The sequence below is a fragment of the Ailuropoda melanoleuca genome, chromosome 3, assembly GCF_002007445.2.
Source record: "Ailuropoda melanoleuca isolate Jingjing chromosome 3, ASM200744v2, whole genome shotgun sequence".
Taxonomy (NCBI): domain Eukaryota; kingdom Metazoa; phylum Chordata; class Mammalia; order Carnivora; family Ursidae; genus Ailuropoda; species Ailuropoda melanoleuca.
Genome location: NC_048220.1, coordinates 400,309 through 424,287, shown reverse-complemented (window position 1 = coordinate 424,287; position 23,979 = coordinate 400,309). Strand labels below are relative to the sequence as shown.

The following is a 23,979-nucleotide window of genomic DNA, read 5'->3' as shown; positions in this document are numbered from 1 at the left end:
GGGGCCGGGGGCTAGGAGCCAGACCCGGCCGGGAACGGGGACCAGGGCGGGGACGGAGGCCGGGGCAGGGGTCGGTCGCACCGCCGGCCCCCCGAGTCTCCCACCGCGGTCTCGCGCCCCCCAGAGCCGCCGGGGTGGGCGCCCGGAAGTCCGGCCCAGGCCGCGGGCTCCCCAGGAAGCTCTGCTTCCTGCTCCCCGCCTGCGAGGCCTCCCGCCTCGGGGTCTCGAGGACCAGGAAACTGAAGCCCGGGGCCCGGGACGCCGCCAAGGTCACGCGATGGCCAGGTTTGAGCCCAGTTCCTGTTGGCTCGGAGGACGCGGGTGGGGCGGGGCCCGCGTTCCTGGGCCGGTGTGGTGGGGCGGGGTCCTGGGGTCCGAGTGGGAGCACCTGTGGCACCAGGAGGCTTCAGCTGCCGGCCGGGCAAGCCCGCGGCGGTGCAGGGCCCCTTAATCAAAACTTAACTGCAACCCAGCGTTACTTCCTGGCTGCCGTTGGCAAAGATGAGAACACCCTTCCTTCCTAGTTGGTAATCTCTGATCTACCTGTAGAACGACTTCTTGGGGTCGAGGCTGCCTCCCCAGCCCTGCGTTCTAACGCTTGCTTGTTGCTCAATCAGGGTGGTGGTGGGGCGTGTGAAATTGTAGCTGTGTTAATGAGGCTTGCTGGTTCATGCACAGTACTTAGCAATATTAGGTGGTCAGTTCAGACTGCTCTCTAAACTGGGTGGCACCCTCCCATTTCCTCAAAACTGAGTTGCCGTCTTCAGTGCTTGAGCAGAATTGCACAAGAAGTCGTTGGCTGGAGGAGGGAATGCAGAGCTCTGGAACGGTCCCGGAAGTCACTGTGGAGAGCGGTGTCCTCGTCCTTTTACTGGTGTTCAGTGGTCAGCTGTAGTTCTCTTTTCAGAACTAGTGAGTGAGTGGTCAGCACTTTTCTCTGCCCACTGTTTGTATGACTGGTTCTGCGTTTCCGGCTGTGGAGTGTGAGATGCCCCGCTGTGTCATGGCACTGCTGAGACCCACCGTTCACAGTATGTTACGTGCGGGGCTGACTGGGTGTGCGCTGTTGTCACGTAGCGTTTTCTCCAACCACACAAGTGGCCAAAACTGTCACCAGCTGGGTCCAAAATTAAAGGGAATTGAGTGTGTATGTGTTCATCACAAAATTTGGCCATTTTGTTAGAGCTCCTATCCTCCTGTAAAGATCTTGTCTTGTTAATGGGCTGAATGGAGATGGGCCTCCTCAAGGTTGTCTTCAGGAATGCCTTGTTGAAAGTAATCCATATCACTTGGTCCTTACAGTCTGTTTCCTGGGAGGGCTGTCTTCACAGGCAGGTATTCAGAATTACTACTTCAAAAGACTTGAAATAGTTGGTTTGGGTAATGGCTGACTCACATGCTGTCTGATCACTTTTAAAAGAAAGTTAGTAGAGGGGCGCCTGGGTGGCACAGCGGTTAAGCGTCTGCCTTCGGCTCAGGGCGTGATCCCGGCGTTGTGGGATCGAGCCCCACATCAGGCTCCTCCACTATGAGCCTGCTTCTTCCTCTCCCACTCCCCCTGCTTGTGTTCCCTCTCTCGCTGGCTGTCTCTATCTCTGTCAACTAAATAAATAAAATCTTTAAAAAAAAAAAAATAAAATAAAAGAAAGTTAGTAGAAAGCAGAAACGGGTTGTGTGCTCCTCACAGTTCTGGTTTTTCAATCCTGTGGTCGAGCTGTTGGCTGTGTCTCTTCCACAAGATGAAGAGGACATTCCGGCTTGCTCAGCTGCCGCTCCCGGAGCCTGGACAGGCTTGCAAGGACAGGAGGGTGCACTCTGGTTCTCGTGCTTGCTTCAGTAACACTTGGTGTGGGCCCTCTGCTGCCGAGACCATCTCCAGAGTCCTTTGGCCTCAGGCATGAACCTTGTGCAAGCTAATAAAGGGTGTAGGAACTTGCTTTGAGAAAGTCGAGTCCGTTTCCTGCAGAGTCTTCCAAACAAGAATGGCCTTGATACATGAATTTCAGTCTGCTCTTCAAATCTGCTATTCCTTCCTTGGCTTCTTAAAATTAAATAAGAACTTAGATCTTGTGGTCGGTCTGCTCCTCATTGGTGTGGAGGGTGTTCAGTCTCTTAGAAATGATTTTGACCCAGTAGTCCATCGGATATTACTCTGCCTAGTGGCAAGGAAAGGACAGCTTTGGGAATGTGTGTGAGAGAAAGTGTGATATTGAGTATGAGTATGTGTTGGGGGGGTGAGTCCAGAATGTGAGTGTGTGTATGGGGTCGGGGGTGAGTCCAGAGTGTGAATATGAGGGGGTTATTGGGGGGGGTTGGTTCTAGGGTAGGGACGGGTGAGGGGTGACTCCAGAGTGGGGGAGGGGACTCCGGGTCACACGTGCCACCTCTCTGCTGATTGACGTCATCCTTAGGTGCTTATTCTGGTGATTACTATGAAGTCTGTAAAGCGTAGGTGTACTGTATCTGCTGGAGCGTTTGTTACAGCTCTGTTACTGTTCTGGAAGGTAGGCACATCCTCGGACAGATCGGCCTGATGAGCTGAAAGAAATGTGGCAAAGTTCACAAAAAAAGCATCAAAGCTCTGTATCCCTAGAAGTCTCTTAGGCTGTCCCCTGCAGTCCGGCCTGCCCAACTCCTGTGTGAGTTGGAAGCAATGGCAAAGCTGGCTGGGTCGTGCCGGGATGTACCTACCTCCACTGGATACCTATAGACCCTTGTGTCCTGGTCTCTGCACACTGTGGCCACAGGAGCTTGGCAGCCTGTCAGCAGCAAATAGCCCTGATGAAAAAAGACAAGAAACAAAAAAAGCATAGAAGGCAGGAAGATTTTACCAATATGGGGCTGATTCTGTGTAGGAGGCAAACGTTTCTGTACCTCACTGAGGCCACAGAGGTGACGGTTAGTATATGGCATAAATTAGCGGGAGGCCCAGTAATGATCTGTGCACATTTTCAGGAGTTGGAAGTGTACGGTAGATTTTGGAAACACTAATATGTGTTTAATCAGAATTTAATAAGTTTTGCTCCTCAAAGGGATGCTAGCAAGCTAGAAGGGATTCCAGATGCCAAGTCCTGTGTAAAATACCTGATGTCTTTCAGTTTGTATTACATACAGAATCATTTGTGTGGTGCTATATATGGAAGCCAAACAGAAAATTTGGTGCTTAGAGCTCTCTAATATCTTTTAACGTGAAGTTGTTTTTGTTTTTTTGTTTTTTAACGTATCCCATCAGTTTGACCTAGGTGCAAATGGCCAAGGAAACAATTTCAAGATTGCGTCTAGTCTCGTTCATGAGGGGTAGGAATGAAGACAGAATTCCATGTGCCAGCGTTTTGATCACAGGATTCAAAACAAAGGCTGTCTTAAAAATTGCTGCCAACAGTGTATTTTCTTGGGAATGTTGCTATTGTCTGTAGGTGAGCACGGGGTTCCTAATTAACTGAATCTGCTAATTTATATTTAAAATACTCTGTTCTGATGATTTGGGTGGTGAAACTTTGCCGAAAATAATTATAGCATTTAGCATTTGTCTTTGTCAACGCGATGGAGGATTTTGCCAACTCTTGGGGAGAGGGAAGAAAATGTATTTAGTTGCCAGTACCTGAGGGCAGGTCCTGTGCTGTGGGACATTGCTGCGATGCACACACTTGTCCAGGGTAGCAGACCATGTCTCTGCAGCCCTGGCTGCCTCCCTGGAATGTCAGAGGGTCGTCAGACTGACCCAGCATGAAATTCATTGTTGACTTGATGGGTTTTTCCAGACAAACTTGCTTTTAGGAAAAGCCTATTTGTAGATGTGTGATTAATCCCTATGGGCCATGGTAGATGTGTTTTTATGGTTTTTTCCTCTGCTCCCTGATGGTCGATCTCATGGGTGCCCAGGGAAGTGAGCAGCAGAGGAATCCCCACTGGCAGAGCACAAGGCTGGGTGGACATGCGGTGCCCTGGCTGTGGGCAGAGCAGGATTGTGGCTGGGGAGGGGCACGGGGACAACGCTTCCTGACAGGTGCCATTTGAGCAGAGCTGTAAGGGAGTAGGGTCTTGTGGGTCTGTGGGAGAAACAGAAAGTGTCTGCCAGGCAGGGGAACAGTAGGTGCAGAGGCCCTCTGGCAGGAGTACACCTGGTGGTTTGGAGGCCCGCCAGGAGCAGTTTGGGTGGGGAGGGCAGGGAGGCCTGCTGCAAGCCCGTGGGCCTAGCCCCCCAGAAAGGGTATTTCAGGAATTTCTGGGACTGGGAAGAATGCATTCTCTGTGACCTCATGTAATTGAAAAGTCTCAGTTTCCTAAACATAAATGTGTTTTGCATACAGAAGTAACACTTTTTTCTTTTTGGCGTGGTTTTAATAGACGTTCTGCATCTTCCAGGAATGCAGCTACCTTGTAAATAAGGTGGAACCTACGAAAAGTTGCTGTCTGTTCGCAGGAGAAACCGAACAGCCACCCCCAGTGTCTGCGTGCCTGCTACATGCTGTAATGGTGTGCATTCACAGCCGTCTCTGGCAGGTGGTTCTGTGGGGTGTGGAGTGTGGTCGTACCCGGTATGGAAGTGCACGCTTGACAATGAGTCACTGTCCTTTAGTTCTCCCTTATGTGATAGGTGGAGCAACACGGTGGGGTTTTTGCAGTCGGAGGTGGATACTGGTTGTGCTGACTGCCAGCTTCCTGTTGAGAGGGCAGCATGGTGCTGTGAGACCATGGGGGTGTCGACCCTGACCTTGGTGAGGACCGTAGCTTGGCATCTGACTTGACCAGCAGGCCTGTCGCTGGTGGGGTGGAAGCCACGGGCTGTTGGGATGCCAGAGAGGAGATGAGGGGGCCAGGGCACAGGCAGGTACTCAAGGGGTTGTGCCTTCCAGAGGGAGAGGTGAAGGCAGTTGCTGGTGAAGCAGGCGGGTTAGGGGATGAGGGGGACAGACGTTGTGGGTGTCTCTGGGGTTTGGGCCTGAGGAACTAGGAGGAGGTTGCTAGGTTATGTTTGGGGGTTCAGTCTGTGGGGGGGCAGTAGGAGAGGAATCTGCGGGGGGGTGTCCTTTTGGAGCAGTGGTACTAGAATGTGAGTGTGCAGGATGCTGACCCCAGCCTTTCATCTGAGGGGTGGATGGGGACTGTAGAGGGGCTTCAAGCAGAGGATGGCACAGGCAGGTGTGTGAACAGGAGTCCCCGGCACCAGGGCCGCCCAGGGTCGCACGTATGGCCCAGAGGCAAGAAGAGGCCGTGGAGAGGTGGACAGACATGACAAGTCCCCATGAGGACAGTGGCCTCTGGGACAGGACCAGCACCGGAGAGAGGCCCTGAGCCCCTGTGCCTGTGAGTGCTCTGAGCTGGCACTGGTGGCCACCCTGACAAGGCCACTGGAGGGGGACAGAGCTGCTGGGGGATTGAGCAGAGGCTCTGAACCTCTGCTGGCTTGGCTTTTTTATGTCCTCAGGAAGGCCGTCTCTAGAAAAAGAGGTGGGGCTGCAAATTCTTAATTTTGTTTTCCATAATGGTCCCTGGAAGACAGAAATCAGGGGTGTGGATTGGCCTACCCCCCTCCCCCAATGTCTCTGTGCTGAGAGAGCTTCAGGGACCTCCTGGCCGCTCTGGGTGATTTGCAGGAGTGGTTGGCACTCCCAGAGCCCTGCTCCCTGTGCCTGCATGGTAGGCTTCGGTGGCCGCTCTGAGGAGGCACAGGAGCAGGTGCAGCAGCTTCAGCACATTTGTGGGGACCCTGCTATGAAAGACACCTCTGAGAATGTGCTGACTGGAGCTGGGGTCAGAGGGCATGTGCTGCCAGGCTTCCACTCCTGTTGCATGGTGGAGCCTTCATGCCTAGCGCTGCTGTTCTTGTGCAGCTGCTCCTTTTGTGAGCATGGTGACCTTCAGCCCTGCCGTGTGGCCAGGGTGCACCCAGAAGGGTGGTGCAGAGAGGACTGTTCCCATGGAAGGTGACGTCCCAGCTTGAGGGCGCCCTCATGGAGAAGGCACTGGGGGTTTTGGGGTGGGGTCTTGGGGTCTCCTGACCCATCCCAGACTGCTGGTCCTCTGGGTGATGTTGAGCTACAGTTGTAGCCGGCCTGAAAAGGACCAGTCACTAACCCTGTGCAGATTGGTAAGGGTTGGTGGTAGGATGCTTCTCAGGGTGATGGGTGGTTTAGAGCAGCCCGTGGTTTCTCAGATGCTTCTTTGCCTTGTGGTCACAAAGTACTTGAATTCCCGTTTTCAGATAAATTTATTGTGCATTTCAGTGTCGTGGTTAATGCAAGTTTGCTTTTTTGGTCTTTGGTTTCTTTTCAGTGATGAGTCCTTCAGACTTGACTGCATTTGGGTCAGAGGGAAGGTATCTGTGCCCCTAACATGTAAGCCAGAGTGGAGTGGCTTACATGTGAGGGCACATTAGGAGTGGGGACCAGAAATGTCTGTGTCTTCTGGAAGGCCTCGAGCCCAGGGACCAATCAGGCCTGAGAAAATAGCGCCAGGACAAGTGCACGCAGCTGAGGGAATCTCCTGACACGGCATCCTGGCGAGGCCTCAGCTTGTGTATCTCATCTTCGGGCAGTGCAGTTGGGGACCGAGTGGCATGTATGTTCTGTGTCCTGCACAGACTGTGTGTCTTCATCCGTCCTTGTTCTCCAGTTGGAGGCCATGTGACTGGTGTTCTGTGGCCTCTGATGCATGTCGTGTATATCACGCTACAGCCTGTCTGGTTATTTGCTACCATCTATAGAGTTCATAAAAACACAAGTTTGGTGAGCTGTTTTGAGGATAGTTAAGTTAAAAAAGTAGTATGTAAAACTTGCAGACTGAGTAAGGGGAAGCTACGAGGAAAATCATTTCAAAAGTTAAAAATCATTTCAAAGTTAAGGGCTTTGGTTTTTGTAGCTGGTGGTGAGTAGGATTAATTGCAGTCGGGCTGTTCCCACCTGTGCCTTGTTGGCCTGTGCCTGTTCTGTTAGTGGCTAGTGGCTCTTGGACGTGCCTGTTCTGTAGACAAGCTACACTGATAATGAAACTCACTTCTAGCTGTGGCGTTTAACTCTGAATCTGAAGCTGGCAAAGAGGACGCGACATTGCATCTCACTGGTTGTGCCTTCTGAGTCAGACCTGCCAGGTAACGCCCCTCCTCCAGCTCTCAGAGGCAGTGTGCGGAGTGAGGGTGGTTATAGAGTGTTAGGGTCCTGGCCTTCCAGGTCTGGGGCTCTTTCTCCTTCCTCGGGGCTGGGTGTGTGGGGTCGCTGCATGGGAAAACACCGTGGACCACTCCTCAGAACCGGCCTGCGAGTGCAGGTCAGAACGGTGGAGTTCCACAGTGTGTGTGCTTGCTGTTCTGTTTCCTACTGACAGTTCATAGTGGGAGTGGGGGAAATGGGTGACGGTGGCCCAGAGGCTGTCCTGAGACGGAGAGTACAGCTTGGCGACTACCTGACAGGACTGGATTGTGTATTAGATTCCTAAGAGGGCAGAAGTTCTCACAGGAAAATACCCTGTAGCTGTGGGACGTGATGACCATTTCACAATATACACCTGCTCGAGGGGTCACTGTTTGCATACTTGGAACTCAGAGGGTATGTGTCTGTTGTGTGTATAACACTGGATGGGAAAAAAGTCAGCCAGTGTAGTTACGTCCGCAGAGTGTGCTAGGCTGAATATTCTCCCCTGTGAGTGTGTTGATTCCAGTCTTTGTCACAATTGTGTTAGGGCTGTGAGGTGTATCTGCCTATCACTAGTCTGGCACGTACTGATTTCTGCAAAATAGGGGCCACACGTGATGTGCTGCTTGCCCACAGGAGGAGCCTGAGCCCTTCCAGCAGGATGGAACGTGGGGCTTGTAGGTGGGGGGATGGGTCAGGGCTGTGTTCTGCCGGTGCACTGGAGGCCCAGGCTGGTGTGCAGAAAGCAGTGTGCCGCACATTATTTGTGACCATATCCGCCAACAAATGTTGACCCCTTCCTTGTACCGTTAAATTCCACGTGTCAGGAATGGGTTGGGCTTTGGAGTGACTGACAGTCTGTGCACAGAGGTGGCTGTGAGAAGGCAGTTGCTTGTTTGGGAAAGTCTTTTCTGCGTTAATTTTTCTCACATTAGATATCAAAACTGAGTGTGTGAACTGCCGAGCTGCACTTTTCTCTATGTGTAACTCGTGCCCGATGAACTTGACTTTTAGAAAGGCGGAAAGAGGAAAAGCTCACGTCCCTCTGCTTTTCATTTGAGTAGGGGATTCGTCCCTCTGAACTCCCCATGTACAGCACAGCATGGAACCCAGACCCTTGTGGTTTGGCCTTCCTGGGTCACATTTTCGTTTCCCACGTCCCAACTCCAGGTTGGTGGTTTCTCCGTGCTAGTGACTGCAGGCAGTTCGCGTCCTGGCGGTAATCGCTGCTAGAGAGTCTGTCGAGTCAGACACCTCCCATGGCTTGGCTTGTCCTGCAGTCTCAAAGGCCTGTTGGAGGGGACGCCAGGGGTGCAGGTAGAGGCCACAGCGCCACTCACTTCTCAGCAGCTTAACTGGTCACGTGGTATTCATTGATTGGAGTGGAACGGGTGTAAACTCACAAAGCTGTGTTTTTATCTTGCTGGACTGCCTTCCCTAGAGAGGCCCCATTGTTGGCCTTGGCCTGTGGCTAGAGAGACCTTTGCATCGGAGAACGTAGGTCACCACATTCTTTGTTAGTGGCCCTTCCCACAGGGCTGTGGGGTTGGTGCTGACTCCCAGGCCGGAGGACCCTCTTGAGAAAGTCCGTGTTTTCATGGCTCCCTGATGCAGAGGGTCATCACAGTTAACCTGGGAGACAGGTGTTGACTTGAGCTCCAGGGATTCTGGTGGCAGAACGTGTGACATAGCACCTCGGCTGAGTGTCCCTCACATCAGAACCTGTGCCGAGAGGCCACGGGTTGGCTCTGGCTTCCTGCAGTGGATGCTGCGTTAGGTCGTGGACCAGGTGCATGGCAGGTCTAGGAGCTTCTAGAGTAGTTGGAGAGAGCAGCTGCTGTGTGTGGTAGTGTCTGAAACCTAAGACTTCATGCTCATCCCCACGGGGCTCTAGGGTTTTGATCTGTTGAAAAAGCACGTGGGCAGGACAGGGACCACACTGGTAATGAACGCCCAGCGTAGCCCAGTGGGCCAGGGACAATGTGTGGGCCAGTGGGGTTTTGGGGGGCTGGCAGGGGCACATTAGGAGGAGGCTGATGGGCAGGTTTACACCGAGATGGTCCTGCTGCCCACAGGTGGGTTGGGGAGAGTACAGAGGACATTTTCACTCCTTAGTCCCTAGGATTTTGTGTCGATTTGTAAGAACGAGATACGTTAACGTAAAACAAGTAGAAGTTGCAGTCTCCCCTCCTGCCTCCCAGAGATAGCCCCTGTCATGGCTCCTCTGTGAGGTCTGTATTTCTAAATTGAGTGTGCTGGTAACATTCCTCAGTTTGTCTGCTTCGGGCAGTGAGGGTCGCCCCTGACCCCTAGAGGTCTGGCCTCAGCTTCTTGGATACCCAGCAGTGACAGCAACCGTATTGTGATTGAGCCAGGTGGTGACTGGCTGATGTTTTTCCCAATTGGCTTAGGATTGCCAAGCCCCATGTTTTAGCCATGCGCCTAGTGTGTTCCCCTTCTCTGGAACTCTGCCTCCGTGCCTCCTTCTTTCCGAGGGCTGGGATACTCCTTTGCTTCCCTCACCCGTGGCTACCTTGCAAGGAAGGTGTGCATGTCTGACCTGACCTCCTTTGTTCTGCCCCTCCCCTGAATCGTTACCTTGGCTGGGTATAGAATTACAGGTTGGAAGCACTGCCCTGTCACTTCATAAAGCACTCTGACCCTTGGTGTCCTCAGAGTTTGTCTCTCTCAGTGTTTGTACCCCAGGCTCCCTCAGTCTGGAGGTTTCTATTCTCCTGAGCTGGACCATTGAAGAGTTTCTTCCCCATAATTTTCTTTGCTCTTTGTTTTTTTGGAGTTTGTCTGTCAGATGTTAATTTTGTTTAAGAATTTCTGTCCTACCCCCAACCCAAAGACTTTGGAGCAGTTTCTGGCTTCCCTAGAACGGAGGGGAAGGAATGGGGAGCTCCTGTAGGCACGTAGCCGCCCTCAGGTCAGCGTCCCCACCAGCCGATGGACCCTCATTGACGCTGTATCAGCCGGAGCCCCTCCTTTCTGTAGGAGGTCACCCTCCGTGTGTGCGTGTTGTGGACTTGGACGAGTGTGGAAGGACGCGTGTCCGTGCCCGCAGGGTCACACAGAGTGATGGGGTTTCACGGCCCCGGAGCCCCGCTGTGTTCCCCCGAGTCTGCCGGCACCCAGCAAGGGGCTCTGTCTCCTGTCTCCACAGTCCCCCCTTCTCCAGAATGCCGCCCTGTCCTTGGAATCACAGGGCGAGTAGCCTGCTCGGATGGGCATCTTTCACCCAGTGACACACAGTGCGGGTTCCCCTGCGTCGGGTGGTGTGGGAGCGTCCTTCTTTCCAGCGCTGACTGTTCGTCCTCTGGGTGGACCACAATCTATGTAGGCACTGTCCTTCCGAAGGACGGCTTGGGGACTTCTGACTTCTGGCAGTTGTGGGTAAAGCAGGATTTGGTGTGGACGTAGCTTCAGCTCCTTTGTGGTGTCAGAGTGTTCAGTTCAGGCTGTCTTCCAGAGTGGCTGTCCTGTCCTGTGACCCCACCAGCCAGGCATGGGAGTTCCTGCTGCCCCACGTCCACACCAGCTGTGGTGTCGTCACTGTTGTGGAGTTGGGCCTTTCTAGTAGGTTCTCATTTGTATTTCCCTAAGGAGATCTTTCCATGTGCTCATTTGCCATATGTACATCTTAACTCGGGGAGGTATCCGGTCTTTGGCCCATTTTACAGTTCTTTTTTCTTTTCTCTCTCTCTTTTTTTTTGAGGGGGGGAGGAGTGAGAGGGCAGAGGGGGAGGGAGAGAGAGAATCTTAAGCAGGCTCCATGCTCAGCTTGGAGCCCAACACGGGGTTCGAACCCAGGACTCTTGAGATCAAGACCTAAGCTGAACCAAGAGTTGGATGCTTAACCTTGACTGAGCCATCTGGGACTGCTTACCACCCCACCCTTTTACGATTCTTAAATACAATTGAAATTTGAAATTGCTCTTAATCTTTTTTATCGTGTGTGTGTGTGTGTGTGTGTGTGTGTGTGTGTGTGTGTGTTTTACTCTGGTTGTCAGGTTGGCCATGAGCCTGTCCTTGTTTTGTAGGCACCAGATTCCTGCCTTGTTGCCTGGGGCTGTGTGTGGATTGGGGGGGTTGTTAGTTTTTTCGTTTTAAATAGTCTTCTGTCTTGCTCCCCCCGCCATTGGCGGCTTTTTAGAGGGAGCTAGGGCACAGCTCTTCTGGGTCCTCCAGATACAAGCAGCCATAGGTTCTGGCTGGGAGGCCTGCGGGTGACGTGCACATCTGCGGGGTCGTGATCCAGCCTGTCCAGCACCCTGTGTCCTTGTGTCCAGCATGGTGCACATCCACATCCTCCCACCTGGATGCGGGCAGCAGAGCCCCGGTCTGTGGCTCCAGGAAGGTCCCTTCCCTGCAAAGCTGAGGAAGAACATGAGGTCAGACCCCACCCACACTCCCTTGGCCTTCAGAACTCATCGCCCCCTTTTTCTTTGTCTTTTTGGGTTGAGCATCTTTTCATTAGTGATTTTGGCAGAACTGACATTGAAAGAGTGTGTTTCCCAGAGAATTTTTCCTCCTCTGTGTTAGGAAAATTGGCTGTCTGCAGAAGGAAATGTTACAGTAAAGATTATTTTAAATTCTGGTTTTTTGAATAGGTAATATTGCTCACAGCCAAAAGAATAAAACGTGTCAAAGATGCACTGAAGCAGGGTGCCCAGCTGGTTCAGTCGGTGGAGCGTGCGACTCTTGATCTCAGGGTTGTAAATTCGGGCCCCATGTTGGGCGTGGAGAGGACTTAAAATCTTTAACGATGACTGGAAAAAAGTTCACTGAAGCCAGTATGAAGGCCTCCACTGGGCATGCCTGGGGCTGCTGGAGCATGAAAGCTACCAAGTAAAACAGGAATGCTGCGCCTTTTGATACTTGGAGACAGTGGTGACTGGCCGCTGTCGGAATGACTAGGCAGACTGACCTGGCCAGGGTGTGTTGGCTGCTGAAACCAGAGGGGAGTGGGAATGTGTGTGTGCCCTGTGCTCACTGGTGATAAGGGCCAAAAGCAGTGGGGACCTGGCGACACCACCTGAGCCTGTCCTCAGAGCTGAGGGCGGGGGGGGCCTGCATCTTGTCCATGCTCCAGAGCCTGGGGAGCTCCTGACCACTCCTGGGGACAGGTGCAGGTGGCAGGTCTCCTTCCTGGGCTGCTTCCCAGTCTCCCTCCCGGCCTCAGGAGCACTCTGTCTGTGCCTACCCAGAACACGCTGCTGTGGACCAGCTGGCTTTCTGTCCACACAGACCGTTCTGTTGTCTGAAGACTGTCCTACGCCCTGCGCTTGGCTTTTGCTAGGTGCTGAAAACCCAGATTCCTCAGCAGTCTGCATTTGAGAAAGTGACTGTTTCTCCCAAGTCCCTCTTTGGAAAGGAAACTGTTGAGAATGAAAGTACCTCCTGTGCCCTGGGGGGTGGGGGGTGGGGAGCTGTGGGTGGCCCACCACTCAGCTGTAGCCATGGCTTCCAGCACCTTCCTACCCACCTGACTTGGGCCCGGGTTTCTGCTCTGAACGAGGGGACCCTGATGCGGCCTAGGGGCTGCCTCTCCTCACTGGGGTGGAAGTGCCCACCTGACAGGCTCCCCCTCGGACTTCATGGCTGTCGTGCTGCCCAAGAGGCCAGGTGTGGTCTGTCTCCAAGTCCTGCCTGTGGGTGAGTGCTAAGCTCTCAGCACAGCGGTGAAGGTCAGCTCTGGCCTGTGTCCCTGGTGGGATGGGTGTTTCTAGAGGTGCTTGGCATTCCTCCTCCACTTGTCACGTGTCACACATCACACCCAGGGCAGGTAGAGCAGACGTGGGGATCACTTCCTTAGGTGACAGCAGCCTCCGACTCCAGTCACCCTGTCCTGAGATCCCCAGATGCTCCCTTCTAAGGGCAGGACTCCGTTTCTGCTGCTTGGGAACCAGGTTTTGTCGTCTTCTGCTGTATGAGCTTTTAGGAGTCAGGCCTGTCCATCTGCCGGAGCTGGAGGGAGCGCCCCAAGCTGCTTCTGTGCTGCTGGCCGTGGCAGCACAGAGACCCAGGGACTGCTGTCTCTACAGGTTTCTCTGGCCAGTGTTGCTCCCACCCGTCTACAGCATGGGGAATATCTTCGCGAACCTCTTCAAGGGCCTTTTTGGCAAAAAAGAAATGCGCATTCTCATGGTGGGCCTGGATGCTGCGGGGAAGACCACCATTCTGTACAAACTGAAGCTGGGTGAGATCGTGACCACCATTCCCACCATAGGTGAGGAGAGTGGGCTGCGGTGGTGGGGCGATGGCGGGGGTCAGGGGGGCTCTGGGGAAGGCTCACCTGAGCCATGCTCCCACAGGCTTCAACGTGGAAACTGTGGAGTACAAGAACATCAGCTTCACCGTGTGGGATGTGGGCGGCCAGGACAAGATCCGGCCTCTGTGGCGCCACTACTTCCAGAACACACAAGGTGAGTGGAGGGGCTGTGGCCTGCAGGAGAGGTTGGGGATGCCCTCGGCGCCTGTCCTAATGCCCGCGGCTCGGCAGGTCTCATCTTCGTGGTTGACAGCAACGACAGAGAGCGTGTGAACGAGGCCCGTGAGGAGCTCATGAGGATGTTGGCGGAGGATGAGCTCAGGGATGCTGTCCTGTTGGTGTTCGCCAACAAGCAGGTACGCACGCATGCGGGACCCCGCCGCCCTGTGTGGGCAGCTGGAAGGTGGGGTGGGGGTGGTCCTTGCAGTCTGCTGACCTGAGGCCGCTGGGCCTCTCCCACCAGGACCTCCCCAACGCCATGAACGCAGCGGAGATCACGGACAAGCTGGGGCTGCACTCCCTGCGCCACAGGAACTGGTACATTCAGGCCACCTGTGCCACCAGCGGGGATGGGCTCTATGAGGGACTGGACTGGCTGTCCAATCAGCTCCGGAACCAGAAGTGAGCCGCGCCCCTCCCCCCACTCCCTCCTTCCACCCTGCTTTACTCTCATGTGGTGTGAGTGCCAGAAGCTGTCTCCATGGTCGGTCACAGTGTGCTTCACCATGCTGTAAATGTGCAGACGCAGCCTGCAGCCGGGTTTTTATTTAATGTAAATAGTTTTTGTTCCCAACGAGGCAGTTTCTGGTACTCCTATGCAATATTACTCAGCTTTTTTTATTGTAAAAAGAGAATCAACCCACAGTTCAATACTGAGAAGGGATTTTAGGCACACGGGGCCTCCAGGAGTTGCTGTGTCGACCAGCCTGGCACTCCTCCTTGGGCGTTAGATCTGTGTTGAAATCCATTTTGGTGGTTGGTTTTTAACCCGAACTCAGTGCATTTTTAAAATAGTTACAAATACAAGATAAGGAGGACACTTGGACACAGAAGGGAGAAACGTGCCGTGTCGGTTCTGCAGCGGTGGCCAGAGTCTAGTCCACCCGTGGTCCGTTGCCCGTCGGGAACGTGAGGCAGGGCACAACCAGCCTCAGTCCATTCTGCATGGTCACGATAGGGTCCCTGTGATTCACTCTGTCTCGGGTCATCCCGCATCCCCTAGCGTTTGTGCTTGTATTTGTGCTTACACAGCTGCCCAGGAGACAGGCTGGGGGCTGCGGCCACTGCTCATGGACCCCTCGGAGGGATCCCGGCCTTCCCTTGGGTCCGTGTGGGCACTCTGGCTTGCTCTGGGCTGCCTGGGGTCTCACCAGCAGGAGTGCGGGCGGGCGGGCCAGTCACCCTAGAGCCTCAGCCCCTGGAGCCCCCGTCTACATGTGCTTTCACTCCCTCAGCCTGCAAGGGTCAGATTTGCCATCGAAACGACGACCTCTACTGTTTTCTTTTGTATTTTGATAAACACTGAAGAAGCTGGAGCTGTTAAACTTTATCTTGGGGAAGTCCTCAGAACTGGTTTATTTGGTGTCGTGGAACCTCTTACTGCTTTCAATACACGATTAGTAATCAACTGTTTTGTATACTTGTTTTCAGTTTTCATTTCGACAAACAAGCACTGTAATTATAGCTACTAGAATAAAATCTCTTAACTATTTCATGGTTTTCCAGTGCTTGGGTGCCAGTGACCCACGACTTGCCTCTGGACACACAAGGTCCCTGACTAGGGACCTAGACCGTGCAGCTGACCGTTCCCTCTGTGGCAGGTGCAGCTGTGGCCCAGTGCCCATCGTGGTCCAGCCTGGCAGTGCCAGGCCTTGGGCTGTGCGCAGGGCCAGCTTTAGGGGTCATGTGTGTGGGCTGCCTGCTCTTCCCCACGTCCACCCTCCGCAGCATGCACATGCACGCGTACACACCCACCCACCCACCCAGGTGACCTATTACCGAGCAGCGGAAAACCCCTGGCCGAGCTCCATGTTGCCACAGGCCCCTTCCTGCTCCTTGGAAGCCATCCCTCCAACTTGGAGCCCTTCTTGTTGCCCCTGCTCCACAACTCAGTATGGCTGCTGGCCAGCTGGAGATACCCAGCAGAGGCCTCCTGCCATGCCCAGTCTGGCCTCCACCCAAGATTGCTCATCTCCACTAACAGGTTGAAAAACCAGGATCAGGGTTGTGAAGACAGAATTGTCTTAATTATGAATCCAGCCTGGGTTTTATCCTCACTCTAGCTGGTTATAAGAGGTTAGTGTAACGGCTCTGTGCACACCTCCCCACAGAGGCAGTGGGAGGCCTGGTGGAAGGAGCTGGTGCCCCACCCTACCCAGGAGAGGCAGAAGGGACCCAGTAGGCAGGTCCCCGGGGCGGGGGACACTCCAGGGACAAGTCTGTGCCCGTGATCTAAATGTCCAGCTTGTCCCCAGTGGTGGGAAGTTAGTGTCAAGGCCAGGCCCACATGGGACTGCAGGACACCAGCACGGGGAAAGTACCCTTCCCAACATAGTCTCGGGCTGGTTGTACTGGAACATGTGGCTACCACTTTCCCTGGAGTATGAAAAACTTTCCCCTTAAAATAAGTTTATTTAAGTACAAAGAGTGAGTTAAAGAAAAATAGAAGCAGCTGTCCAGGGCCTTCCCAGGCCAGTGCATCGTCCTGGGCAGGTGGGACTCCCTCCGGAAGCTGCCCTGTCAGTCACTGTGGTGCCGGCGCCGCCTCTTAGTGCAGGGTGAGGAGTCGTCGTCGGAGTCAGAGCGGTGCCTGCGATGCCCGGATCTGGGCAGACCAGGGACACCCCGTCCATGGGAGGCTGCCCTACCCCTCCCACCAGGCCACCCTAAGGCAGAGGCACACCTACCCAGCAGAAGCGGGGGGCAGCGGCGAGGCCACCCTGCTCCTGTGTGCCTTGTCTTTCTTCTTCTCTTTCTTGTGCTTTTTCTTCTTCCTTTTTTTCTTCTCTTTCCTGCTTTTCCTGTGGCTCTCGGGGCTGTGGGGAGAGTCTCATGATGTGCCGGCCATACCTGCTGGTGACCAGCAGATACAGCATTCTTTCCCCTTGTGGCAGGAAACTGCCTAGGGTACCTACGTCACTGCAGCCTCGCTGCCCCTTCCAGGCCTCCAGCCACCCTTGCTGCCAGCTGGCAACCCCTGCAGCCCATCTGCTTCAGGATACCAGAACAGCAGGGGGTGGGGGTGCATCCTGCCCTCCCCCTGCACGTGGTCCCATCTGAGCACACCCACCCCAGGGGCCCCAGCAGGTGGTTACAGGCAACACACTCCCGAGGGAACAGGAGTGAGAGCTGGGAATGGCGCTGACCCAAGAGGCAGCCAGTACACCGAGAGGCAGGGGGTGGGCAGCCCTTACCCAGGCTCTGCCTTTTCCTCCTCTGACCTAGGCTTCTTCCTGGCAGACACTGGAGAGGAGCCTGGCCGACTGCTCTCCACGCGATGGTGCTGCGGAGGGAAGGCACTCTTGGCGGGGGGGGGATGCCCACAGACAGGGCCAGGAAGCTGGGAGGGTCCCTTCAAGGGAAAACGCACCGGGATCCCAGCGCGTTAGGGCAGTTACCGTGAACACCGACAGCCCCAGCTTGGCAGCCTCCTTGTCTTCTCGGGACAACGCCACTCGACCTGCGGAGCCGCTGCAGGAACGCAGGCGAGACCACGATGAGAACGCCCCGGGCCTCCTCCCTTGCCGGGTGCTGCTTCCACGCGCGGAACGGGCACCATCCACCCCCTCGCCACGCACCTGGAGCTCCCCAGGCCCAGCAGCCGGTGCACTCCCTTCTCCTCGTGGTCCCCTCCTTCCCGCTTACACACCTCCACAAAGTCCTGTGCGGAGGGCACGCGGGCGCTCGCAGCCGCTCTATCGCCCCGCCTCGCCCCCCACCCCCGGAAGGGCCCCCTCACCTCCTTGCTCAGGCCAGTGGGCTGCTTCCTCACGTTCTTGTAGCCTCTGCGGGGGCCGCGTGCGAGCTTCAGGGAGCAGCCGGCCTCGCCCGGACCTCTTCCCCTCCGTCCCCGCCGCGCCCCCCACCCAGCGCGCCCCCGACCCCGCGGGGCGCACTCACAGCGCCGCCATGAGCGCCTCCTGCTCCGCCTGCCTCACGGCTGCCAGCTCTTCCTCCCGGCTCAGTCCCGCGCCGTCCGCCCGGCCCTTGGCGTACCAGGTGAGGTCTCGGCCCTTCTGCCAGCGGCCCACCGGGGCCATCAGCGAGTTGCCTGCGGGGATGCAGCGCCCAGTGCTCGGCCCGCGGGGTCGGCGCGACTGCCGCATCGCCCCCGTTTCCGCACCCGTAGCTCTCGCGCCTCCGTTGTCCAAACCTGCGATACCCTGGACCCGCGGACCCCGCGTCCCCTCGTTCCGCGCGCCCGCAGCTCCCCCGTCCCAGTTCTCCGCACCTGCGATACCTCGCGCACCTGTTCCCCGCACCCGCAGCTCCCGCATCCCGGTTCTCCGCACCTGCGATACCTCGCGCACCTGTTCCCTCTCACCCGCGACCCTCTCGCCCCTGGTTCCACCCCCCCACCCTCGGGCCCGGCGCCGCGCTGACCCAGGTAGTTCTCTCTCTGTTTGTCGGTCTTCACGTCCTCCCAGCTGAACTGGTCCTGCCCGCCGCGCACGCCGCCCCGGCTGGAGCCGAACATGGTGCCAGGCCGTCCACCGCCCTCCGGCCTTCCGAAGCCCTGGCCTCGCCGCCCTGGGCGGCGCCGGCACCGGCACCAGCTCCCGCGTCGCGCGCCTTGACGTCACACTGGCGCACGCCCGGCAGAGCCGCGCGCGCTTGCGCACCGCTCCCCATCCCCCGCGTCACAGCCTCACGCCTCTACGTCCCAAGCTGCCCCAGGAGCCCCGACGCGCCTGCGCATTGCTCACAGCTCCCCTCCCCCGGGTCCAAGCAACGCGTCTGCGCACTGGTTGGAGGGGGGAAGCGTGGACATAGGCGCTGAGGGTCCCGCTAGCACGACGGCTGTCATTAGAAACCACAGTGTGTGGGTGACGCCGGGGTCGAGGGGCAGGGTCCCGAAGTTGCGTTCCGCGTGTGCGCCCTGTGCCAGGGCTATGCCCAGAGAGGGGCCGGCTCTCGGAGAGAGCGCGGGGGAGGAGGCTCCCGGCCGGCAGCGCTGTCGTCTTGGAGCCTCGGCTCGCCCACGCGTGGCCCCTGGGTCGGGGCTGTCCCGCGGGGGCTCCAGCGTGGGAGGGCAGGTGGGCAGGCACAGGCGCGCCCCTCCACAGAGCTCAGAAAGACCACGGGTGTCGCTCCTCCGGCAGGAGCCCGTGGCCATGGCGCTATGGGGGGCGGCTGTGGTGAGCAAAGCAGGGTCAGCTCAGAGCGTGCTGCCCTTCCTGCCTTCAGCCCCCGCCCCCTCGGGGGGCCTGGACACTGGGAGGCATCAGCATAGACAGCGTTTGAAGTCCCCCAAATGGGTGGGGGAAGGGTCTTGCGGAGGCCAGAGATTGGGATCCCTGGACACCAAGTCTCTGGGACCTGGAAGGACCAGATGCAGATGGGGTTCTCAGCTACACCAGACCACTCGGATTCCCAGAGCTCTGCAGACAGGCCTTGGGCCTCCCGTCCCTCTCCACAGCACCCAGTTATGGCAAGAACCCTCCATCAGACCCTCACCCTCAGCAGAGTGGCACTTTCCTATGCAGAGCTGGGGGGATTGCCAGGCCTGCTTTCAGGAACAACCCCATTACAGGGCTTCTGCCAGAAACCCCCTATCTGGAAGATCCATGTTAGTAATTTCCTATCACCAACACCCACCCTGCCTTGTGGCTACCAGTCCCCACATGTCCGTGCTGTGCTCCATCTGTCCCCTGCTGCTAGACCCCTGCGTCCGTCTCTGTGACCCCCCTTCAAGGAAAGTGCCTTGCCATCTTCCACAAGTGTGATGAGTAACTTGGTTTTGGACAGCGACCACAGACAAGGCCCTGGACCTCTCCCCAGGAACCGGCTGGTGGCAGTGTGCTTGGTGGACCAGTGGGGACTGAGAGCCCAGCACCCGTCCCTGGGAGCCACAGATACAGCCACCTTCCTCCTCAGTCACGCCTGTACGTCCTGCCCATCACTGTAGTGCGGGCCCTCAGGTTTCTGAGACACAGCCTGATAGCCAGGGCCCACGATCAACAGCCCAGGACAGGACATGGGGCAGCCCCAGGCCTGGGCCAGGCTGGCTGCACTTGCAGAGACTGGGACTTGCCCCTTTGGTCTTATAGAAGCCTGGACAGGGGGAAACCCACCCCCAGAGCAAAAACATGGCAGTTGACCCTAGAAAGTCTGGTTGGTTGTTGCTGCGATGTGCCTCGAGCCGGTGGAGTGGATGACGGGACTGATGGCGCCTCCTGTAGTGGGCCGGGTGCGGCTGAGAGAACCCCAGTGAGGGACAGGGTATGCCTGTCCTGGCTTCCCACTCTGCTCCTCCCACCCCATCCCCGTGGCTACTGTGCTTCACCAGGAGAGCCCCTAGTGCCCTGAGGCTGAAGGTGAGACAGGGGTGAGGGGGCCCCAGGGCCCAAGGGGGCTGGCTCTGCACTCCCCCTTTTCTCCTCCCACACTGGTGGCTCACATGCCCTTCAGGCCTTGTGCGAACACCACAGCCTGACCCAATACTGGACCAGCCGGTTGGCTTGGTCGCACCAGAAGGAAAGCGGACGTGGAGACAGCTTTGTGAACACACCATTTAAAGACACACCTCCCTGCCTATGGCATCCCCGGCCAAGGCAGCTTCTAGGCACAGTCACTTTTTTGTCCAAAACCGCTTGTACTGCTCCAAGTCAAAGTCGTCACCAAGCTCTGGCTTCTCCTCCTTTTTCTTTCGGAGCTGGGTCTCTCGTTTCCGGAACCGTGCCCGCCTCTCCTCTGGGGATAGGGTGTCCAGGTCCACGGGCATCTGGGGAGGGGCATGCACAGGGCTTGCTCAGAGGGCCCTGGGCCTTGTTCATGTCTCCTCAACTCCACTGTGCCGTGGAGGGTTTTTACCTTCTGCTAGGTTCTCTCTCTCTCGTCAAAGCTCTCAATCTCTAAGCAACTTTTCTGCTTGTTTTCCCAACACTGATAGTCATTAGACACACAGCTGCTGTCTGGTCCTGACAAGTGGAGGGAACTCCACTCTTCCTTCTCCCTCTCCTCATTCAGCAATCCCAGTTCATGGCTCGCCCTCCCTCCCCCTTCAAGCTGCCATGGCTACTGAGCACACAAGGCCCAGGAGGAGTGGCTGCCACAGGCCAGCCCACCAGGACCTGCACCCCAGGGAGCGCTGGGGAGGGGAGCATACCTCAAGCATGCGTCGTGGCTCCCGATAGCGGATGTGGATGGTGGAGCCGTCCTGCTTGACCAGGAGCACAGGGTAGAGGCGTGCGTAGGCTTGTCGGTGCACACGCGTGAGCAAGGCCCTGTTGCTGTCGGCCTGCCAGGAGGATGTGTGGAGGTGGTAACGCACCGGAGTAGCCCCTGTCACCACATGCTGCCACAGCAGGCTGCAGATAGACACAGAACCACACACACACCCTGGTCAGTGGCCACTGGTGGGACCGGAGGGCCCACGCTGCCCAGGCCATTCAGCTCCTATGGGGGCACACGGTGATGCACACCAGAGCGGAGCAGGGTCAGAGTAGCTCCTGCCCCACGGAAGAGATTGCTGGGGCAAGTGCAGGAGGCTTTCAGATGAGTGAAGTCAGAGGTCAGCAGCTGGGGCCCCAGTGGGCTCAAGGTGCTGTCACTGCACAGTTCAGGAACTGGACACAAGGATCAGGCAGGAAACAGACTTCCAGAGGAACACAGACCTAGTTCCATGGCCTGGACCTCTGTGTCTTCCCCAGATTCACACATCGAAGCCCTAACATCCATGGGATGACATCAGGCGTGGGAACTCTAGGAGGTGAGTAGGATTACATGAGGTCACAAGGGCCCCCATGGTGGGACTGGTGCCCTTGTAAGAGACAGAGAGAAGAGGGACTCAGGGCCAGGAAGACAGGCCTCAGCAGAACTCAACCCTGCTGGCACCATGGCCTCAAACTTATAGCCTCCAGAACCGCAGAGAGGAAGCTGCCCCACCTGAGGCATTCTGTTAGGGCAGCCGGAGCAGACCAAGACATCTGCAGCCCACCTGGCTTCTGAGCATGGCAAACACCTGGGCTTCCTGTACACAGCAGGGCATGTACTCTGAAAGTGATAGAAGGAAAGAGGAAGCCCCGTGTGCGCCATCTACCAGGTTGCATGACCCCGCAACATTCTCCCGCCCCATGGCCCCCAGTGTCCCTTGCAGCCCACTTTCATGCAAACTTGGATTCAGACCTCAGGCTGTCACAAAGCAAAATTCCAGAACTCCCCGGAGCTGTGGAGAGAAGCGTTCTTTCAGACACCCACCACATGCCTTTGCCAAGGCTCTCACTAGGCAAGCAGCAGCATCCAGCCCAAACCATCCCCATGGCCTCCTGCCTGGTCCCCCCTTTGGCTCCAGTCAAGTCCCCATGCTCTCAGGACCTCTCCGTCCACAAGGCAGCCTGGCTGAGTGCCCTGCAACAGCACAGCCCCAGCCCAGCAGCACCTGCCTTGGGGGGTGTTCCCACCACACCCTGCACTTCCCAGCAGCCCCTCAGGATGAATGAGGGTGCATCTCCTCCACTAGACTTTGCTGCCCTGGTGGCAAGAACACAACCTGTTTGCTGGGAAGTCTCAGAGACTGAACCAGGCCCTCAGTCAGCTTTGACAAAAGACCCCAGTCCCTGCCCTTAGAGTCATGGAGATGGCAGAGAGGAGTCGCGTGGTAAGCTCCGGCTCCAGGAGAGCCTGCAGTCAGGCAGGCAGCGTAGGAGCGGTGCCAGGGAGCCCAGGACAAGGCCACCCCTGAGAACCACGGGTTGGCGGGATGGGGCTGGAAGTGACCCTTGAGAAGACAGTGGATGCTCCCTCACCATTACAGTGGTTCTAACATGAACCTTCTTAGGACAAGGGCTCTGCAGGGAACATTGCACCAGAGTCCCTTGCCTAGTTTCACACTGATGCACAGCTTCAGGTGCTCCATCCCTCTCTCCCAGATTCCACAGAACCCATTAGAAGCCAGCTCTGCTTTGCTTCTCTGGCAACACTGATCACACCATACTTCTCATCTCAGGGAGACCAAGGGTTGAGGGGAAGGGCAGGAAGGGGGCAGTTCCAGGGGGAAGAGCCGGAAGGCATGGCCTTCTCCAAGGACCCAGAGCTGGGCTGGGCTGCAGGATCTGAATAGGAACGTCACCACCACCATGTGTTGGTGCTAAGTACTCACAAGCCGCTTCCATTCCTCCCTCGACACCTGCCATAGCATCCATCCGGACCTGCTTGTACCTGTCCTCCAGATAAACACACTGGCTAGGAAGGTTGCCCTTAGATGGCCCCATGACAGGAGTCCCCGGGGGCCCGGAAGCCCCTGCTTACCCAAGCAGCCTGCCCAAGGTGGCCATTCCTCCTGAGGGCCCCTGTGGCACGTGAAGGCTCGAGGTCAGCCACTGGCCTGGTGTGTGCCCTGCTGGGCAAGAAAACAAGACATCTTTTTAAAAGACAGGATTTCCCACTTAACTGACCTTCATCGAATCCCAGCCAGGAAAAGCCACAGAACCAAGTGCGTCTCCAAAAGGGGAGTCATTACCAGGTCTCTGCCAGTCCCTCCCGGTACCCTGTCAGGCTGTCGGCCCCGACGTGGCATAGGTTTCTGAGCGCCGGACGCCCAGGCCTCTGCGTCAGTAAGCCTGTGGCCGGGCGCAGATCCTTTCTACCGGGTTACGGGGTCGGTGAAGCCGCTCTAGGACGGAGCGGAACGTAAACGGCGGAGGCTTGCGGAGGCTTCCCAAGGTCACCTACTTCCCACAACGTATATGGATGTCGGGATGGCAGGAGAGCCGAGACCCGGGGCTACCGTTACTAAGCGCTGAGCCCCGGAAAGCGTCTGCGGTGATGTCTGCGCGGTGACGAGCCAGGACGCTGAAAGCCGAACACCTGCCTGAGACGTCGGACATGTGTACCCCAGGAAGAGAACCTTCCCGGCCAAGGTCCCCCGTCTGCGTGGGCAGGGCATCCGCCGGCCTCCCTCCGCCTACGGAAGCGATCCCGCGGGAAAATGAGAGGCTGGGAGACAAGCAAGTGGATGCGGCCCATCCTGTCGCCCTCGAGGGCCGGCGGCTGACCGCAGGGCCCGGCCCACCCGTCGGGGAGAGCCCTCGACACCCCGCGACGCCGCGCCTTCCCGCACCCACCTGCCGCTCTGCCTGAGCTCCGGAGCAGCGTCGAGTGTCAGCGTCCCGGCCGCCGCTGGCCAGACGGGAGGGGAAGGGGCCCGGGCAGTGTACACTGTTACGGCGGACCGAGCGCCCCGTCCTCCAGCGGCACCGCCGTGACGTCATCCGCGAGCGCTGCGCCGCGCGGCGTTGATGACAAGCCTGAGGGGAGGGGCGACGCCGGCGCTGTGTTATGACGCGCACCCCTTCGGACTGAGGCGGGCCGGCGCGGGTCCATGACGTACTCTTCCGCGGGCGGCGGCGGGCG

The 23,979-nt window shown here is 56.9% G+C and overlaps 3 protein-coding genes across 14 annotated transcripts in view; 1 reads left to right on the top strand and 2 right to left on the bottom strand.

Moving 5' to 3' along the window:
* Positions 1 to 15,119, top strand: part of ARF1 (ADP ribosylation factor 1) — a 15,414-nt gene extending 295 nt beyond the window's left edge. Inside the window, exons 1-5 of one of the 2 annotated variants that reach the window (XM_034655757.1) lie at positions 11,283 to 11,527; positions 13,181 to 13,365; positions 13,451 to 13,561; positions 13,639 to 13,763; positions 13,871 to 15,119. In XM_034655757.1, the coding sequence (XP_034511648.1) occupies positions 11,427 to 11,527; positions 13,181 to 13,365; positions 13,451 to 13,561; positions 13,639 to 13,763; positions 13,871 to 14,032 (684 nt within the window). In that variant the 5' untranslated portion in view covers positions 11,283 to 11,426 and the 3' untranslated portion in view covers positions 14,033 to 15,119. Of the gene's footprint in view, positions 1 to 11,282; positions 11,528 to 13,180; positions 13,366 to 13,450; positions 13,562 to 13,638; positions 13,764 to 13,870 lie in introns of those variants that run through there. The other variant, XM_034655758.1, reaches the window with a different exon arrangement.
* An 899-nt stretch (positions 15,120 to 16,018) lies between these two features.
* Positions 16,019 to 18,224, bottom strand: C3H1orf35 (chromosome 3 C1orf35 homolog). 2 transcript variants are annotated; one of them, XM_034655755.1, is made up of 8 exons: positions 18,010 to 18,222; positions 17,527 to 17,677; positions 17,366 to 17,411; positions 17,205 to 17,287; positions 17,025 to 17,097; positions 16,821 to 16,909; positions 16,314 to 16,442; positions 16,019 to 16,231 (listed from the first exon to the last, which is right to left on the bottom strand). In XM_034655755.1, exons 1-8 carry the CDS (start codon positions 18,101 to 18,103, stop codon positions 16,147 to 16,149), a joined length of 750 nt encoding a protein of 249 aa, XP_034511646.1. In that variant the 5' UTR covers positions 18,104 to 18,222; the 3' UTR covers positions 16,019 to 16,146. The 2 variants fall into 2 exon arrangements, with proteins under 2 accessions (XP_034511646.1, XP_034511647.1); XM_034655756.1 differs by lacking the exons at positions 17,205 to 17,287; positions 17,366 to 17,411 and having other exon boundaries at positions 18,010 to 18,224.
* A 1,900-nt stretch (positions 18,225 to 20,124) lies between these two features.
* MRPL55 (mitochondrial ribosomal protein L55) lies at positions 20,125 to 23,979 on the bottom strand. 10 transcript variants are annotated; one of them, XM_034655749.1, is made up of 8 exons: positions 23,691 to 23,979; positions 23,299 to 23,530; positions 22,876 to 22,966; positions 22,727 to 22,785; positions 21,754 to 21,793; positions 21,514 to 21,621; positions 21,243 to 21,330; positions 20,795 to 20,936 (listed from the first exon to the last, which is right to left on the bottom strand). In XM_034655749.1, the coding sequence occupies exons 1-7, from the start codon at positions 23,835 to 23,837 to the stop codon at positions 21,243 to 21,245; spliced, it is 765 nt and encodes a 254-aa protein (XP_034511640.1). In that variant the 5' UTR covers positions 23,838 to 23,979; the 3' UTR covers positions 20,795 to 20,936. The 10 variants fall into 10 exon arrangements, with proteins under 10 accessions (XP_034511635.1, XP_034511636.1, XP_034511637.1 ...); XM_034655744.1 differs by lacking the exons at positions 21,243 to 21,330; positions 21,514 to 21,621 and adding an exon at positions 20,125 to 20,350 and having other exon boundaries at positions 20,735 to 20,936; positions 23,691 to 23,939; XM_034655745.1 differs by lacking the exons at positions 21,243 to 21,330; positions 21,514 to 21,621 and adding an exon at positions 20,125 to 20,350 and having other exon boundaries at positions 20,735 to 20,936; positions 22,876 to 22,963; positions 23,691 to 23,939.

Excerpts from the sequence above, each read along its gene's own strand:
- C3H1orf35 (XM_034655755.1), bottom strand. The coding sequence starts at position 18,103 with ATGTTCGGCTCCAGCCGGGGCGGCGTGCGCGGCGGGCAGGACCAGTTC. Across the intron at positions 17,678-18,009 it reads ACAGAGAGAGAACTACCTGG|GCAACTCGCTGATGGCCCCG; the intron begins GTCAGCGCGGCG and ends GCATCCCCGCAG. Across the intron at positions 16,910-17,024 it reads TGGGGCTGTCGGTGTTCACG|CACCATCGCGTGGAGAGCAG; the intron begins GTAACTGCCCTA and ends TTCCCTCCGCAG.
- MRPL55 (XM_034655744.1), bottom strand. The coding sequence starts at position 23,837 with ATGACGTCACGGCGGTGCCGCTGGAGGACGGGGCGCTCGGTCCGCCGT. Across the intron at positions 22,786-22,875 it reads ACCTTGGGCAGGCTGCTTGG|GTACAAGCAGGTCCGGATGG; the intron begins GTAAGCAGGGGC and ends TCTGGAGGACAG. Across the intron at positions 20,937-21,753 it reads TTGCTTTGTGACAGCCTGAG|CCTGCTGTGGCAGCATGTGG; the intron begins GTCTGAATCCAA and ends GTCTATCTGCAG.